Source organism: Crocodylus porosus, unplaced genomic scaffold (assembly GCF_001723895.1).
Source record: "Crocodylus porosus isolate Cpor-Errol unplaced genomic scaffold, CroPor_comp1, whole genome shotgun sequence".
NCBI lineage: Eukaryota > Metazoa > Chordata > Crocodylia > Crocodylidae > Crocodylus > Crocodylus porosus.
In genome coordinates, this window is record NW_017728919.1 from 107847 (window position 1) to 124455 (window position 16609).

Below are 16609 nucleotides of genomic sequence, written 5' to 3' on the forward strand. Positions count from 1 at the left end.
GGCCCCATGCTGCGCGCCGGCTTGCCGCGCCTCGGGCTGTGCCTGGCCCTGGCGCTGCTGGCGCAGGGCCGCTACAACCACCTGGAGGGCGACGTGCGCTGGAGGCGCCTCTACTCCGCCACCCGCTTCTTCCTGCGCCTGGACGGCGCCGGCGCGGTGGCGGGCACGCGCTGGAGGGAGGCGCCCAGCAGTGAGTACCCGGCGCTGCCGGCGGGCGCCCCTGGGAGGCCGAAGGGATTTGGGCACCTCCCTTCCCTCTTAGGGCTGCTGCTGGGGGGGGTCGGCCCCTCCATCCCTTGGTGCCTCTGGCTCTGGGTCTGCCAGCCGGCTCCTGGGGGGCTGTGATAAGCCCATGAAGACTGGGAGATGTTCAGACACTATTGTCAGAGGGGCCAGATAAGCCGGGGGGGGCAGCCTGGCCTTGCCTTGCCCCGGGGGAGCCGATTGTCCAGCAGTGATGGAGTCTCAAGGCCTGGCTTTCCCCCCATCAGAGCAGGACGCCGACAAAACCCCAGCAGCCGCAGCGCTCTCCGCGGGGAAGGGCGGCGAGTTCTCAGAGCGAGGGCCCAGAGGTAGAGATCAGCTAGAGCCCAGTCCCGGGTTGGACCTGCGGCTCACGGGATCGGCCCCATCTCTGCTGGCGAATGAATCGACTCCTAGCCCGCGGCTGCGGCAGATTCGTTCCTCGCACCTGACACCCGCGGAGCTGCCGTGACCCCCAGCTCGGCCGCCTTTCCGGCCCGGCGGAGCGACAAAGACGCCGTGACACCAGCACCTTCCTGCCCCTGCCCCAGGAAGGGGCTGGACAGGGGGCCTGGCGGCATTTTTTCCAACTCTGCCCCCGACTCCAGACATAACCTTGGGCGAATCCTTTAATCTGCCCAGGAGGGTCCCTCCCCTTCCCAACATTTCCCTCCCCAAATGGTTAGGTTCCCGTAGGCTGGGAGGCAGGAGGTGGCGTCTATCCAGCGCGGCAGCCTCCCTCGTAGGAGCTTTGGGAACAATACTTTGGCTAGTTTTAAACTGGACCTTGGCAAGGGCAAGAGGAGGATGCCAGAGCTGGGACCTGGAGCTCCATCCAGACCCAGCGCTTGCAGCTGAAACGGTCCTGCAGCCTGAAAGCTTCTGACAGGCGCATCCGGCCCCATCCAGAGCCCGTTCCCCGCACACTTGGGGCGCTGTTGGGCTCTGCCTGCAGCTGGAAGGCAGTCCAATCCACTGGCACGGCTGCTTTTGCCTCTTGGCGGTGCCCTGGGCGGCCCCGCTGCTTCCCACGGGGTTTCTGGAGAAAGGGGACAGCCGATGCTATTGTCACGATGCCTTTGTGGAGGGCGCACGGCCTGCTACGCTCTCGGGGAAAGCCGCCAGTCTGAGGAGCTGGCACAGCTGGGCGTGCATGGCTGGCAGGGCACAGAGCAATGGGCTGAGGCTGCAGCAAAGCCCAGGGAAGGGGTTTCCCATCACTTCAGAGAAGTGGGAGCTGCCAGGCACTCCCATGGCAGTACTGAGGGGCGATGGGTAACATTACTGCACGGAGCTGCACAATTGTCCCCCAGCGCTGGCCCCCCAGCTCCAGCCTGGCACCAGCCCCAGAGTATAGGCAGCTCGAGCTCTCAGAGGCCGGCAATCCTCAGGCTTCAGGGCCCTGGCGCCCCCCTCCTTGCAGCAAGTCCCAGGGTGGGCACTGCAGCAGATGCCAACCACGGCCTGTATCCCTGCTTGGATACAGCAACAGCACCACGGGCATCAGGCTGATGCCACATCTGCTCTGCCTGGCACTCGGCAGTGCCACCGGCTCGTGCCAGGTAGGGGCGGCCTCAGTGCCTGCAACCCCGAGGGTCCCCGGTTCACCAGGCTCAGCCGGTGATTATCTGCTCTGCGGAAGCAAAGTCCTGACTAAATTCCACTCCATCTCTGCCAGTCCCCACCCTGCACGTCTCCTGGTAACTGCGCCAAAAGGGAGTTGGCACCAAAGTGTAGCTGCCAAGTGGGGGATGGGAGATCAAGGAAGTCGCGGGGGCAGGTACATCCTGACCCTGTTTCTACCTGCCCAGCTGCCCCCCACCCCGCCACGGAGCTCTGGGTTATTGCCTCCTGCCACAGCTGAGGTCTGTGGCTTATCTGGGGCACATCAATGGGCTGATGCTGCCTGCCCCGCGCGGCTGCACAAAACGAGGTGCTCCTCCCCCTCGATCCTCTGGACAGGGGTCAGGGTCCTGCTGGCCACTGTCCTGTGACCCAGGTGGCATCAGCTCCTCTGGGGTCCTCCAGCAGCCGGGCAGTCCTCCTTGCTAAGCCAGCGCAGGATCCAGCTTCTAATTGCGGCCACAGGTTCACGAAGCCGGGGAAGCAGAGATCCCGTCGGGTTTCAGCTCCGGGGACTGCGACTGAGAGCAGGAGAGCACCGGCTATTTGTAGAAAAGCAAACGGCCTTCGTTATTAATAGCGGCGGCCCCAGACGCCAGTAAATTGGAACGGGTTTGCAACTGCCTGATTAGCTCTGCACTGGCCGGCTCGCGGCTTTGCCAGCAGCGCAGAAACAACCAGGCAGCTTCGCTTCTGAGCCCAGCCAGCGCCAGGTGCTGGATTCCCCCACAGACCCCAAGGGGAAGATACTCCACAAGCCAAACAGCCGGGACACTGCTCGACAGATGCCGGTTTTGCTAGTGCCTAGGGGAGACCAGGCAGTCAGCCAGGTGTGAGTGGGCAGGTACGTCTGCGCTGCGGAGCCAACTCGGGCATCTGGGTGTCCACACGGATGCTTCCTGGCTGCAGTTTGGTGGTGCTTTATGCCTGCACTGCCTGGCGTGGTGCAGAGATGGTTTCAGGTGGGCTGGGGAGAGGTGAGTGCACCCTGCCACGAACTCCTTGGCAATAAGTGCTGTCTGGGGCCACGATCTGGGCACTCAGGTCATCTCCGGCCAGTGATTCCCATCGCTCTCGTGTCCGAGGTGCCCGTTCCTTTGGTGTCGTAGTTCCAAACCCCTTCCCTGGCCCTGCTCCAGTGCCGTCCCTGTGTCTGGACTCCCTGCTGTAGGATCCTGCAAGTCTGTGCTTTCCTCCTCAATCTTGCCCGCTCTCCGGGTGCCGGCTTGGGCCCTGGGAAGTAGCAGGGAGACGGATGCCAACCCGGTGGCGGCCTTGACCGCAGGAGCGCGGTGGGTGTCTGGGGAAGGGCGTCGGGAGCCTCTCAGTTCCGGCCGCTTCGCCAGCCGTGACGGGCAATCAGAAACAACAACGAACCCGGTGACCTTTGGTCTCTGGAGGCGGCCGCACTTCCTCAGAGCTGGCCTCTTTAATGAAGGGCTTCCGTTCGCGCGCGGCCACCCCAGATCCCCTTGCTGCCGCCTCTGCCCCTATCCACGCGGTTGCTCAGGACCTGGGCGTGATGGTCAGTGTGGCTTGGGCTGGGATCCTGGGTTTGTACGGGCAAGCTGGGCTCCCCGGGGGCAGCAGGCAAGGGGTCCTTTGAGACTGTACTGCGGGGTCTTGGACCTCGAATATCCTCTGGCTGTTTCCACTGTGCATGCTGCCTTGTCGGTCCCAGGTCTCCCCAGTCAGCACCCGGAGCCTGGGCCTCTGTTTTATCCGAACGGAGTCGCTCCTTTGGCTCCAGCACTGACCCTGGGCAGCAAAGAAGCCGGGATACAGCAGTGGTTAGACCGGCTCTCTTGAGGCCCGTTACAGAGAGCGGATGCAGGAGGCCTGAGAAGCTCAACTCACGTTCATTTGTGCTGGCTAGGAGGGAGCGGGCAGAGGGCGGCAGCTGGTAGGACATCCCCGAAAGGGGCTGCAATCTCGGGGCTTTTCCTAAAGCCCATCCCAGCAGCACGGTTTGATGGACCAGGAACCAGGAGCTCTCGACTCCAGGGCCTAATCCTAGCTTGGATGCTGCTTAGCACCTCAGTTCCCCCACTGCAAATAAGGCTGCCCGCGCTTGCCCCCCCTCTCCCCAGCCGTGGCGTGAGGACGAGCCATTTCCCGGCTGCCCCAAGCGCTGCGGCGAGCGTGCCAGACGGGCGTGCTGGGGATCAGGCGTTCTGCTGGCCGAGCCCCGCGAGCGGCTGCACGGCAGCTCGTGAGCTCCAGCCTGGGTGGGCGTGAGCTAACACGGTACAGGGGTGGGGGAGCAGGGGCTTCTGGTGCCTGGAGTAGGAGTTTCTTGAAAGGGCTCTGGGAGCTCCCCCTGCCCGGCCCCAGGCCTTTTCCAGCAGCCAGATGCACACGCTTGCGGGCATGCTGGTGTTACAGCCGCACGCTCCAGGCCTCAGCGTGTGCTCCCACCCCCCGCAATACACGCTCACCAGCCACCGGGCACGGGCTGTTCTCCTTCCCCAGCTCCCACCCACCCACCTACATTCCTGTCCACGAGCTCAAACCCACCCGCATTCCCCTGCGCACACGCCCTCCACATTCTCACATGCCCTTATCATCTGCACCTGTACACACGCATGCCACGGCTCCCCTGGCTGCATTCTCCGCCTCGCACACGCACACACCCTGCCCCCCGCCTTATTCATGCCTGGACAAACACGGGGCCGTACGCCCCCTCATGTGCGCACCCCACCCATTGGCATGGATGCTTGCCGTGCGCGTCGCATGCCGATGGGCTCGGCCTTTGCATGTATGGCACGGCAGGGCTAATGCGGGCGCAGAGAGTATCGTGTGCAGTGTGCCTGGACATGGAGCATCGGCATGGCGTGGGTGCTTGCATGCAACGTGTAGCGTCTATGTAAGTAGGCTACACACTGAGCACGTGTCCATATGCACCTGTGTGCCCATATACACGCTGGTGTGTCTCACTATGCATGCTTACACACACAGTATGCACACACACCCTCTTTTCTTCCTCCTGGTGTAGCTTCCCTCTGGGCCCAACCCTGAGTCCTCAAACCTTCAGCAGGTCAGGTAGGAAGGCAGGCTGGGGAGGGGGTGCCAGGAGAGGACAGATGGACACAGAGCAGGGACGAGACCAGCTCCAGAGCAAGGGCTGCGGGCAGGAGACCAGTCCACCATCGAATCGCTTCCATCTGCGCAGTTCAGTCCCTTCTTTCCCCTCTAATCCCTTTGCTTTTCTCTGGCATCAGTGGAAGGGGCCGGGAGCAATTGTCTGCCTCTGTGCTCCCAGCCATCCCCCTTTCAGGTGAGCGAGCTCAGTGTAACCACTAGGCTGAAGCCCCCAGGGGCCCGCTCTTCAAGGACCACACAGGCCCGGGGGCCACGGAGGTCAGAGAGATCTGGATGATCTAACAGCAGGGTCAGTTCCTCCAGGTCAGGGACCGCGGTTCGGCTAAGCACACAGACACGCCGGCTAATTAAGGAGGATCAAGGCGGGGGCAGTACAGGTCAGGGACCAACTGCTTGTTCCCGATGAGCGGAGGTTTTGCTTGGATCCTGCCAGCTTTGCTCCCGGGAGAAAATCCTCGCATGCAGCTCCAGGACTTTGAGCGTGTGGCATGAAGGCCCAGGCTTCCCTCTCTCTGAGCATGCAAAAGTGGCTGGGATATTTGAACCAAAATTGAGCCCAGGGAGGATCGTTGCCCATGGGATGGACACGGCCCCTCCGGGAAGTGACCGTGCTGCCTTCCACTTCAATGGGGCAGCAACCTGGAAACTTCCATCATCCAGATAGAAAACAAAGCCCAAGGTTCACATTACTTAGCAGCTGCCTTCGTTTCCTCCCCCAGGGCCCTTTGGCCACCTTCCGCTGCATCGATTGCACCCAATCCTTGGACAGGCACATACGTTCCCACTCGCTTTGCATGGTCCGTCCTGGGCTCTGAGGACAAGCCATTGCTACGATGGACGTCATGGTGCACCATGAGCTGCACCAACTGCATCTGCTCTTCACCAGGCTCCGTTGTGAGCTAGTGTAAAATCAAGGATGGATAATTGCCAAGATGAGTGTCTTTGTCCAAAACTCTGGGCCAGCCTCCGCAGGGGACAGGGGACCTCTGCCACTCTCAGCACTGAGCTTGCACCAGCCTGGTACTGAACCAAGGCCTGAGCACGCTCAGTGTTGTACTGACAGAGCAAAAGGCTGGATCCTGCCCCAAAGCTGGCCATCTAAGCATAATGCAGAGACAAATATCGCGGAGCAGGGAGAAAGAGAACCAGATGAGATGGCACGCCTATACTATGTCCCCAGAGCCATGGGATGGGGCACCCATGGACCTGCCCCTGGCTCACACCCATCCAACCTGGAAATAATTCCCCCAGGAGAGGGCTGCTTTGATTCCTGCAGCTGAAGGGGGGATCCCCGGAGAGGCATGTCTCTGCTTGGTGCCTCTGAGCAGGCAGGGGTGCAGGGGCCATGCTCGAGGGTTCCCAGGCCTCAGCTTTGGCTGCAAGACTGGCACACCCATTTAACTGCCAGGTCCCCTGTAGCGTCAAAGGTTTTTTAAGGGGCTGAAGCAGGGCAAACAGAGTCTAGGCCAGGTCTTGCTCATCACCAACATCGCAGGGCTGTACCAGCCCAACCCGAGATAGTAGCGCCCAGAGAGCTCAGGGCCCGGGTCCAAGGCTTGGATTCGGACCCATGAGCACTGGACCCCCGATCTCCTCCTCTCCTGGGCACCATGGGTAGCTGCCCTCCCGATGTCCCAGTTCTCTGGGAGGCAGGTTTCAGACGTGCCTTTTGTGCGCGTGATGTCTCAGCTCCGGGGGTGCCCATTGAGCTCCCGAGGGCCTGACCCGTTCGCCATGAAAGCTGGAGCCCTCGTCCCGTCTCAGTGGCTGCCTCCGAGCAGGGGGACAATAGCTCCGAACGAGAGGCTCTGGGAAACCTTGACACAAGAGGATTCCTCCAGGGCCTTCAATAGAGCCGGGCTCTTCAGCCGGCTAAGACGACGGGAAGAGGGCGGTGACCACGCAGCTGCGGCTGTTTTGTGGCAAACCCTTCCTCTCGCCTGCGTTCAAACACATTCTTGTTGGGGAAAAGAATAAATCAAAAGGCTACCCTTGGGATTAAGTACTGTCTCACCCTAGGCCAGGCCGGTGAGGGCCCCCTGGCCTTGTGCCCTTTGTGGAGAGCATTTAAAAGAGGAAGAAAGAAGAAAAGGAGGGATGGAAACCCTGCTCCTTTGAAGCCGCCAAAACCCATTGCTTGGAGCATCATCCCTCAGACCCGGCCTGTCTCAGCCGTTCATGGCAAAGAAAAGCTGGCTCGAGGCCTCACCCGCCAGGGAAGACCAGGTTGGAAGCAGCTCGGTGATTTGTCTTGCATTTGACTGCGGCTTGTCGGAGCTGAAATGCAAGGAGAAAAAGCCGTCCCAGCGCTCTCAAGTTGGGGGAGGAAGGAGGCGAGGGAAACCAGACTCCTCGGCCCTGTTCCTGGCTCTGCTGAGGACTGCAATGGTTGGAGCAGGGAGGACCTGAGAGTCGGGATGCCCGGGTCCTCTCCCAGGGCAGCAGGCTGCGCGTCAGGGCAGCTGGCCCTCATGTCCGCTGTAGCAAGATGTGGAGCCGTGGTGCCCGAGCTGCGCCTGCAGTGCTGTGGCAGACGTTCAAGGCTCTGCATCCCCCCATCAGTCACAGATGTTGCAAGCAGGTGGGATGATCCATATACACAGGAATGCTACGACGGGCAAAAAACCTGAGTGTCACTGGGCCAGAGGCCACATCCGGCCCCCGAGCCTGGATTCCCCAATTCCACCGAGAGTTTGACAGTGCTGCTGGGGGAGAGAGAGAGGTCATGAAAGCACATCGAGCAGCTGCATGGAGGGGGAAGACAGCCACTGATCTCATTCTGTCCAGGACAGGACCCTTCCAGGGGATGCAAAGCCCCCACTTTTCTCCTCTGGAAAGGCAGAGCACTGGCACTATCCTGCTAGCATCTCCTGCCCCAGCGATCAGGAATATCGGGATAGAGCTGTCTCCAAGCCAGGTCTCTGGCCTTGGGAGGCTCGATGAGCTGGAGAATAGTCCGCGTGTTGGATGCCTCCTCTGACCCAGCCACCCTTGGGCCATGTTCCGGGCTGGAACGAGTTACTCTGCCAAAAGCAGCACCTGGCCGTGCACCTTGGTCCGGGCCAGAAAAGTGCCCCAGGCAACGTCTCCAGACACCCAAATGATGGGATCGGAGAAGCCAACTCCCTCTGCCAGCTTACAGGGCCCTCACTCATCCCCCTGCCCGGCCTTCACCGACCCCTGCCCTCCAGACGCTCGCCAAGCACTGATGGAGCTCAGCACGGCCGGCCCCGCCTGGGCGGGCTCCCGTCCAGCGCAGGCTCCTGGCACGGTCAGGCGAGTGCCAGGCTCCTAGGCGCCAGTGCCATCATGGGGCCAGGAGGGCTGGGCTCTCTCTGGGGATCCTGCTAACAGGCAGCTCCGAGGAGCCATTGAAGGAAAGCGGGAGATGATGAAGGGGAGCAATTTAGCAGTGTCCCGGTTTTTGTTTGCTGTCTCACGGTATCACACCTTCCCCGTCTGTCAGCTCAGAGATCCATATTCTCTCCGAGCCCAACGTGCTTTGGGATTTGAGAATGAATCCAGCAGCCAGGGGCCTTTCCTTCTCAAAACTAGCCCCAGTTAAGCCCAGCTGCTAACCACTAATTGCTGCTGCCAGCCTGCCACTACAGCAAATTATTCATTTTGCCGTGGTTTCCAGCTGTATAACGATGCAGACCTCTGTGTAGGGCCCCGAGCTCTGTGGAGTGACAGACAGCTACGGAAGAACCAAGGATGGTTACTTTAAAACCAAAAGCACCCTCAAGGCTTTCCCTGCATTAAGCCTAGACAGGGACAAGCCGAGGTTTGCACTGATTAAACTAATCAAGACTTACAGTTGCTTGTGATTAGCTCAGCAAGCTCCATTAGCGTCCTTCTCTGGGGCTCCCAGGGCATTTTGTACTGTCAAAGTGAGGCCCTGTCCCCCCTGGAGACGGCTCTATTCCCATGTCTGTCACTGCCTCAGTTTCCCATTTCCCTCCTGCCTCAGTTTCACCTTCCACCCCAGGTCTGCCTCAGTGTCTTTAAAAGGTCTTTGGGGCAGGGGCTCTGTTTTATACCTACACTGCTTAGCTCAAGCGGGGCATGAGCAGCAATCCAGCTACGGTAAAGAGATAAGCCAGGCAGAAGTCCCATGAGAACAACCCACAGGGCAGTGCCCACTGCATTTCCCCCCCTGCTTTCATCAGCTGTGTCTATTCAGGCTGTTGCCTTTGAGCCAGGAGCTGTCACCTTTCCCACTGCCTCTGCTCGAGAACAAGAGGCTTCAATGGAGCAGGTTAGTCATTCACAGGTTCATGTCCTAGCATCACTGTCCTGCCAAGTGATAATGTCCCGCCACCAGCTAAGGAGCAAGGCTGCCTTAGAGCACCGGGTTTCAGCAGCTGGCTGTCACCTTTCTGACCCTCCGGTGTGGGGATGGACCCTTGGGAGACATTCAAGGATGTGTTTGGTAGCCGTGTTAGTCCGAGACAAAAAGAAATGCAAAACTCAAGAACTCTTGTTTCAGAGATGATACCTTTTATCAAGCCTCACAGGGCTGGTAGTAGGTGAGCGGAGGTCAGCAGAGCTGGGCACCACGGGTGTGAAGGGAGATGGTCAGAGGCTGCTGTGCTGCTAGGGATGGAGATCCCTTCAGAACCATGTACAATGGACTTAATCCCTAGTATCCTAAACAAATTGTCACCAGTGCTTTCAATGGTATTGAGGGCCCCTTGTTCATTCTAGGCCCTGCTCCATACTGTTACAGAGGGCTGTTGACCAGCTGCCACCTTCCACCCCAGAAGTGGCTGCATTTCAGTAGCAAGCAACACACTCCCTTGTGCTGTTGCATGTAGAGCCATTGCACTCAGACTCGCTGAGGCTGTTTGCTATGTAGGGAAATCATATACACCACCCCACACACACAGATGGGGCTTGTGCCATACCACCCTGGGTCTCAGCTCACAGGACCAGGAAGCATGGCTGTCCTCTGTGGCGATCCCTCTGATCCGTCCCTGTGTCTTCCTCTCTCCCCCTCCAGACATCGTGGAGATCCGCTCGGTGCATGTGGGCGTCGTTGCCATCAAGTCTGTGCACACGGGCTTCTACTTGGCCATGAACAAGAAGGGGAAGCTCTACGGGTCGGTAGGTACAAAGCGGCATCTCTTCTTTGGCCTCCGTGTGTCGCTCACGGCACTTGTGGTCTGTAGTTCCCTCCTGGCTGGGAATCGGACTGGTAACCGAGAGCCCGCGGTGTAGACGCTGGCAGGGCCCCGTTCCAGGATGCTGTGTCTGATGCAGCAAAGAGGAGTGGGCCTACATTGCAGGAAGGAAGCCCTCGCTCTTGGCAGAGGGACTGCAGTGGGGCAGGTGCACAGACGGTGCACAGTGCCAGAGAGGCTGGGAGCAGACCCCAGGTATCTGCTTGGTCCCTTGTTGTAACTGCTGCCTCCCAGAGCCATGGACAGAACAGGGCAGTCCCTGGCAGGGCCCCGGTCTCAACCCCAGACCTCCTCGGCCTCCAGGAGCTGGGGGTTGAGAAGCCAGAAAGTCCTGACTCTGGTTCTTGTGCTCTAACCACTAAAACTTACTCCCTTCCCAGAGCAAAGGACAGATCCCACACTCTGCATCCCTGCCTAAAGCTTAGGGGAGAATCCAGGAGTCCTGATGATCTCACTCCTGGTTTAAGCAATTAAATCAGAATCACTCAAGCACCCGGCGCCCAGAACTCCCCAGCAATGCCCTTTAGATACTAGACAGAGCCCCCAAATCCCCCCACTGACCCCCTCTCCCCATCTCACCAGCGGGCATACAACCCCAACTGCAAGTTCAAGGAGCGCATCGAGGAGAATGGCTACAACACCTACGCCTCGCTGCGCTGGCGGCACCAGGGCCGCCAGATGTTCCTGTCGCTCAATGGCAAGGGGGTGCCTCGGCGGGGGGACAAGACGCGGCGCCAGCACCTCTCCACCCACTTCTTGCCCATGGTCGTCTCCTGACACCTGCTCATTTTATAGCCAGGACTTCTTGTTGCTACTTATTTTTAAATGAAAGCACAGGGTGAGGGGGAAACTCTCCTTCCCCAGGCACTGGGAGATAAAGGATTCCTACCCGTGCTGCTTCGGAGCTAGCAGTGGCTCACACTAGAGACACCAGCTCCTGCCTGGAGACCTCAACTCAACATAGACCCAACTTGGGTCATCCCAGAGACACCAGCTCCTACCTGGAGACCTCATATTTACACTGACCTGTTTTAGGTCATCCCAGAGACCCCAGCTCCTTCCTACCTGGAGACCTCAACTCTACACAGACCCATCATGGGTCATCCTAGAGATCCCAGCTCCTGCCTGGAGACCTCAACTCCATATAGACCTATCTAGGAGATCCTGGCTCCTACCTGGACACCCTACCTGTACGCAGCCCCTTCTCGATGGCTGACAGCCCCCGAGTCTCATGCAGCAGGTCGCAATGAAATGGCCCAAAGATCTATGAACTGTACTCAACATCCCCTCCAAGAGAGTGAAACCACAGAGGTGGGAGCAGGCAGAGACTTTGGGGGGGCTTTTGATTTGGTTTTAAGGTGTATGCGTGCTTATATTTATTGTATTGTATAAGGTCCATGGAAATTAAAGAGGTATTTCTTACAGTAACCCAGGGGCTGCACCTTGGCCAGAGGCAATGCTTGCGACATCTGCTTATGCCGGTCTGGGTCCTCTGGGCACGGTCAGCTGCAAGGCCTTCTGTCAAAGGTGCTGGTTGTGCTGAGGAGGGGGAATGCAGCTGTATCTGGTGTGGAACGCGGTTACAGTCCGAGCACCTTCCTGAAGCGGTAGGAGAAGCTCAAACTATCTTTGAGGTGCCTGTGAAATGCTTTGCAAGGCTCAATGTTAGCTGAGGGGAGCACAATCTAAGGGTAGCACAGGCAGCCAGGATGGGAGTCTGCTCAGAAGAGCAGAGCCAGAGGCTTGCTGCTCCAAAAAGCAACAGGATCTAGAAAGAGATGGCAGGAAACAGGAGTCAGTGGATCAGGAACAGCAGGGTCCCCCCACTGAAGAGAAAGGGGTTGACCCTGCATTCATACTGGCATGGCTGAAATGGGTATGCAGGTCATAAATGGCTCTACAGCACCAAGCAGACAGACCTGCATGGCTCCTGCTGTTCACTCAGCTGTCCTGGTCACCCCAAGGAGGGAGCACAGACCCTAGGGAAAGGGGAAACCAGGTCCCTGCCTGAACTATCACTTGCAACCAGGAACAAGGACTAGAGAAGCACTGTGATAAGATAGCAAGCAAGTCCAGGGCTCACCCACAGCACAAACAAGTCCCAAGAGGCCTTGGAAAGGCAGGGTCCGAGGGATGGGTCTGCTTTGACAGCAATCCTGAGGAATCTTCCCAGTGCTGTGCCTGAGCACTTGAACTTCATCCTCAACAGCATTTCCGCGAAAGATAAGGGCAAGTGCAGGGGACAAAAGGGCCAGAGCAGAGTCCTCTGTAGCAGGAGTGGAGTTAGCGACAGCCAGGTCTGGATTCCCGTCCTACCCAGGAGCTCACGTTTCCATCCGAGTGTCCCTAAGGGACAAGCGCTACCATGGCCCTGTTTGGCCTGTAAGAAAACTCCCTTGCCCAGCATCAGCAACAGGAGCTGGAGCTGCAATTTGGGACCCCTTTGTCCTCCACCTTGCACGCAAAGCCTGTGCTGGAGCTGCAGCCTTTCCCCAACACTTGGCCCACGACTGACTCTCCCTCGGGCTGGCCTTTCTGGTCCGGCCAGGGGCACGCAGACAGAAGCGGGGAAGCCAAGAGGGTTTTCTGATGCGAGATATAGGCAGAAGCACAGGTCCTTGGGGGAACTAGCTGTGTCAGGGAGATCCCTGTCAAGCCGAGGCATCTGGGGAGCACAAGGTGGGAGCGGTGAGCTGTGTCATCTTGAATGTGAACAAACACACAGCTATTGCTCAACCCCAGACGCCTCCAGGCACGCTGGGGCACACGGTGCAGCAGCAAACCCCCGTGGTCCAGGAGAGGGTAACATCTAGCAATAGAACAAAGTCTCCAGTCGCAGCTCAGTGCTCTCCCAGTTAGACCACACACCAGGAAGCCTAACTGGCAGCCTTCCCTGGGACACGGCCCAGCCTCCTTTGTGCCACAAGCTGCTGGCACGTGGATGGGGTGCTCTTCACTGTGCTGTTGACAGTCTCCGGTGCCAAGGCAGCACTGGGCCATGCCCAACACTTCAAAGACTCTGCTGTAGTCTGGGAAAACAAGCTGAAGAACAGCTGCCTGGTTCTAATCACTGCGCTGCCTGCCCTGGCAGCACTCCCCAGGCCTGGAAGAAGTGGAAGAAGAAACCCCTGTGCCACCTCTACTCAGAGCTGGCAACTCCCAGGAGCAGCCTGGCTTGTCCGTAACCGGAAGGCAGGGCAGATATGCCCCTTTCTAGACTAACCAACTAAGATGTATGGAGACAGGCAAACTTTTGTGAGCCTCTGTAGCCACCCAAGCCGCCAAAAATGACTCTTCAAGGGAACGAGAGGAAGAAAGGCTGAGTACGCCTCACACAGGCAAGCCCTTGGCTTTCTCTCCCGAGAGTTGGGACCACAGACATCCGAGATGCCCACTGCACGCTGAAGCTAGAGAGCAAATTTTGGCCAAAAGACTTTGCAAGAGTTTTCCCTTCCTACAAGCACCACACAATGTGGGAGGGATGCTTTAGATGTTACTGCTTCATTGTGCCCAGGTGATGAACACTGATGCACTGAAATCACTCCAGCCCCCAGGGAGACGCTGCTGTTTAGGAAGTGCCTTGTTTTCAGGCTTCTGCCAGGCTATTATCCCCATTTTGCAGATGGGAATAGTGAGGCCCAGGCACCCCGACAGCTTGCCAAAAGCCTGAGGAAACTGAATCCCTGTCTCCAGGGTCTGTCATGGGGAGACCCTTCCTCGGCCCAGTCCTTCAAAAGGGACAGCAGCTTCCTCTGAAGAAACCGTTTGGGCGAATGAAGCAATCTGGCCGGTGAAAGACGACGCGCCGGCTGGAACCAGAAGCAGCCCGAGCACGACAGCCGCCTACGCAGGTCTGCAAGAAGGCACACTGCTACAACACCCCTTCCGAGCCCCAAAGTTGCAGGGTCATTTTGCAACGCCAAAAATGTACGCTGGCCTGAGCAGAAACCACCGAACTTGTTCCGTTTGTTACCAAACCAGATTTCAAACCCGTCTGCACTCCAGAGAGAAAGCATGTGCGTTAACCCTGTTGTGGCTGATGCTAAACAGACCTGGGTCTTGCATCACACCAGTAAGGACTAGGAAGTCTGGAGAGGCCTCCGTGATTAACTCTTCTCACACGCTGCCATCCCGTGCGTGCCTCCAGCACCTCCTTTCTAAGGATGTCCAAGTGTTTTATTCCTCCGCATAAATACCTGCATGGTACCTCTAGGGAGGTAGAAAGTCCTCCTATTTTACAAGCAGGAAGATGCAGGTACAGTAAGCACATAGGATCATAGAAAATTAGGGTTGGATGAGACCTCAGGAGGCAATTGAGTCCAACCCTCTGCTTAAAGCAGGACCAGCCCCAACTGGATCCCAGCCAAGCCTTTGTCTAGCTGGGTCTTAAAAACCTCCAAGGATGGGGATCCCACCTCCTCGCCGGGTAACCTGTTCCAGTGGTTTACTATCCTCGTGCCTCAGAGGTCTCAGTCTGTGGAGGGGGAAGCAGTGCTTTTGATCTCTCGGGTATATACTTCAACGCCATGGCTTCTTCTATTCATCTTGATCTCCACTCCATGCTTCCTCAGTAGCAAGCCTGCTAGGTGTGACAATAAGCACAGCAGACCTGCTGACAAAGCTTCTGGCTCCCCATCCATCTAAAGCATCAAGCCACCAACCCTGATGTTCCAGTCCAAGAAAACAACCTCATTAAAGAGGCACCAACCTCTAGAAAGATCAAAGGAGCCACTGACCTACACTTGTCAGGCTGGCGAAGGTGACTGGAGAAACACGTTCCAAGGCTGTTGCTCAGGCCTGGATCCCTTTGGCTTCGCTCCATCAGACCCAGCTGCTAGAAGCCTGGATGAGGTTTTGGCAGCCGCTTGCTGCTCTCCACATTGGGGATCTTCTCCAAAACATTTTAGCAGCTTTTTTTTTTTTTAAATCATGGCAGAGTTGAAGAGGCCCTGGGCAGACGCAAGGGGCAAAAAGACCCCTGCACTTCTATCCTCCCTCAGACAGGATTCAAGCTGCAGACCTGTGCCTGAGCTTTGAGGAAAAGGCATCCTTAGACTTCCCCCACCACATAACCAAGCTAAGAGGGGCTGTCACCCTAAACGTGATGTAACCTAATGAACTAGAGGGAGCGACTGCACTTCAAGCCAGATTTTCCTCAGCTCAGTACCTACAAGCTCGCACCAAGAGCACCTGAAGCCCTGGCCGCATGCCTACATAGAAGCAGAACTCTTTGGAGAAACCTATACTTTACGATAAAATCCTATTACCCTCATCTGATGGCAAGGAGGGGTCCTCGATCCTTTTCAAAAGCCTTAGATGCTGCCGCAGTTACGGTCCATTCCTACCATGTGATGTTCAGACCCCACCTGTGCTTTCATGGTGCAGCTCTTTTATCGGCAATGACCCTGAAGTTGTCCCTTCTCAACAAGGCAGGGCTAGAATTTTCTCTTTCTCCAATGCATCCCTAACTCATCTGTGGCACGCAAGGCATGTCGGGCATTTCCCTGGAGACTCTGGGCGAGAGGCAGGGTGACGATGAACGTCGGAAGTGTAGAAGACACCCTCTAGAAGTGCTGCTGCAAGTTCTGGCTCTCCTGGCCCCCTGCGGGCAGTCAACCACAAACAGGAAACAGGTCAAAAGTTACAAGAGCAGGAGGCAGCCGAGAAGGGAGATCAGCCTGTTTAAAACAACACCACTGACCCAGATGGCTTCGCATGGCAAGTCGGCTTTGTGGTATGTCACTGGGACTGATGGCACGGGCGCCGGATTGCTCAAGTCGCCCTGCCCTGCCCTGCCCTGCCGTGACACAAACTTGGGGCTGGCATCCCCATAGTCTCTGCTCCTCCTTCCTTCCACAGCCCAGCTCCTTCCTGGTTGCATTCTACACCGTTTAGACCACAGCTGAGTTTCTGTGCTTGAGTCATTAAAAGAAACTCCAGCGAGAGACTGATCTGGAAGCGGAGCAGTCACAGACGACAGGGCTCATTAGAGAAAGGGGCAGGGGCAGCTTTATGCAATGGGAACCAGTAAGGAGGGCACAGGGAAACTCCAGCTGCGATCAAAACACAGAGGTGCCCGAGAGGTTCTGTCCGAGTCAACAGAAAGGGGCACTGGAAATATACTGCGGAAATACAGGGATGGTTCAAAATGATGTTTCTAAGAATTACAGAGTCAAATCCCCGCTTGTTCCACCTTGGTACTCATTGTCCCAGCGGATGATAAACTGGGTGCAAAGGACAGGAGGCAGGTGGGCATTTGTTAATGATCACGAACTGCAACAGGGTTATCAAACACCTTGAGCTCACTTGATGTCCTACAGCAGCAAGCATCAAACATACAGCTATAGGGCAGCTCTACTCTGTGACTTATCTTTATTACTCGGCCCTCCAGCTCATTCACAAATCTGGGAAAGCCTTGTAGCCCTCTCAGTTGCAGAGACAAGGATTTAACTGATGCA

At 57.5% G+C, this 16609-nt stretch overlaps 1 protein-coding gene across 1 annotated transcript; it reads left to right on the forward strand.

Moving 5' to 3' along the window:
• Positions 1–6: 6 nt before the first annotated feature.
• Positions 7–11579, forward strand: FGF22 (fibroblast growth factor 22). Its single transcript, XM_019538414.1, has 3 exons — positions 7–190; positions 9971–10074; positions 10734–11579. Exons 1-3 carry the CDS (start codon positions 7–9, stop codon positions 10926–10928), a joined length of 483 nt encoding a protein of 160 aa, XP_019393959.1. The 3' UTR covers positions 10929–11579.
• Positions 11580–16609: the final 5030 nt, after the last annotated feature.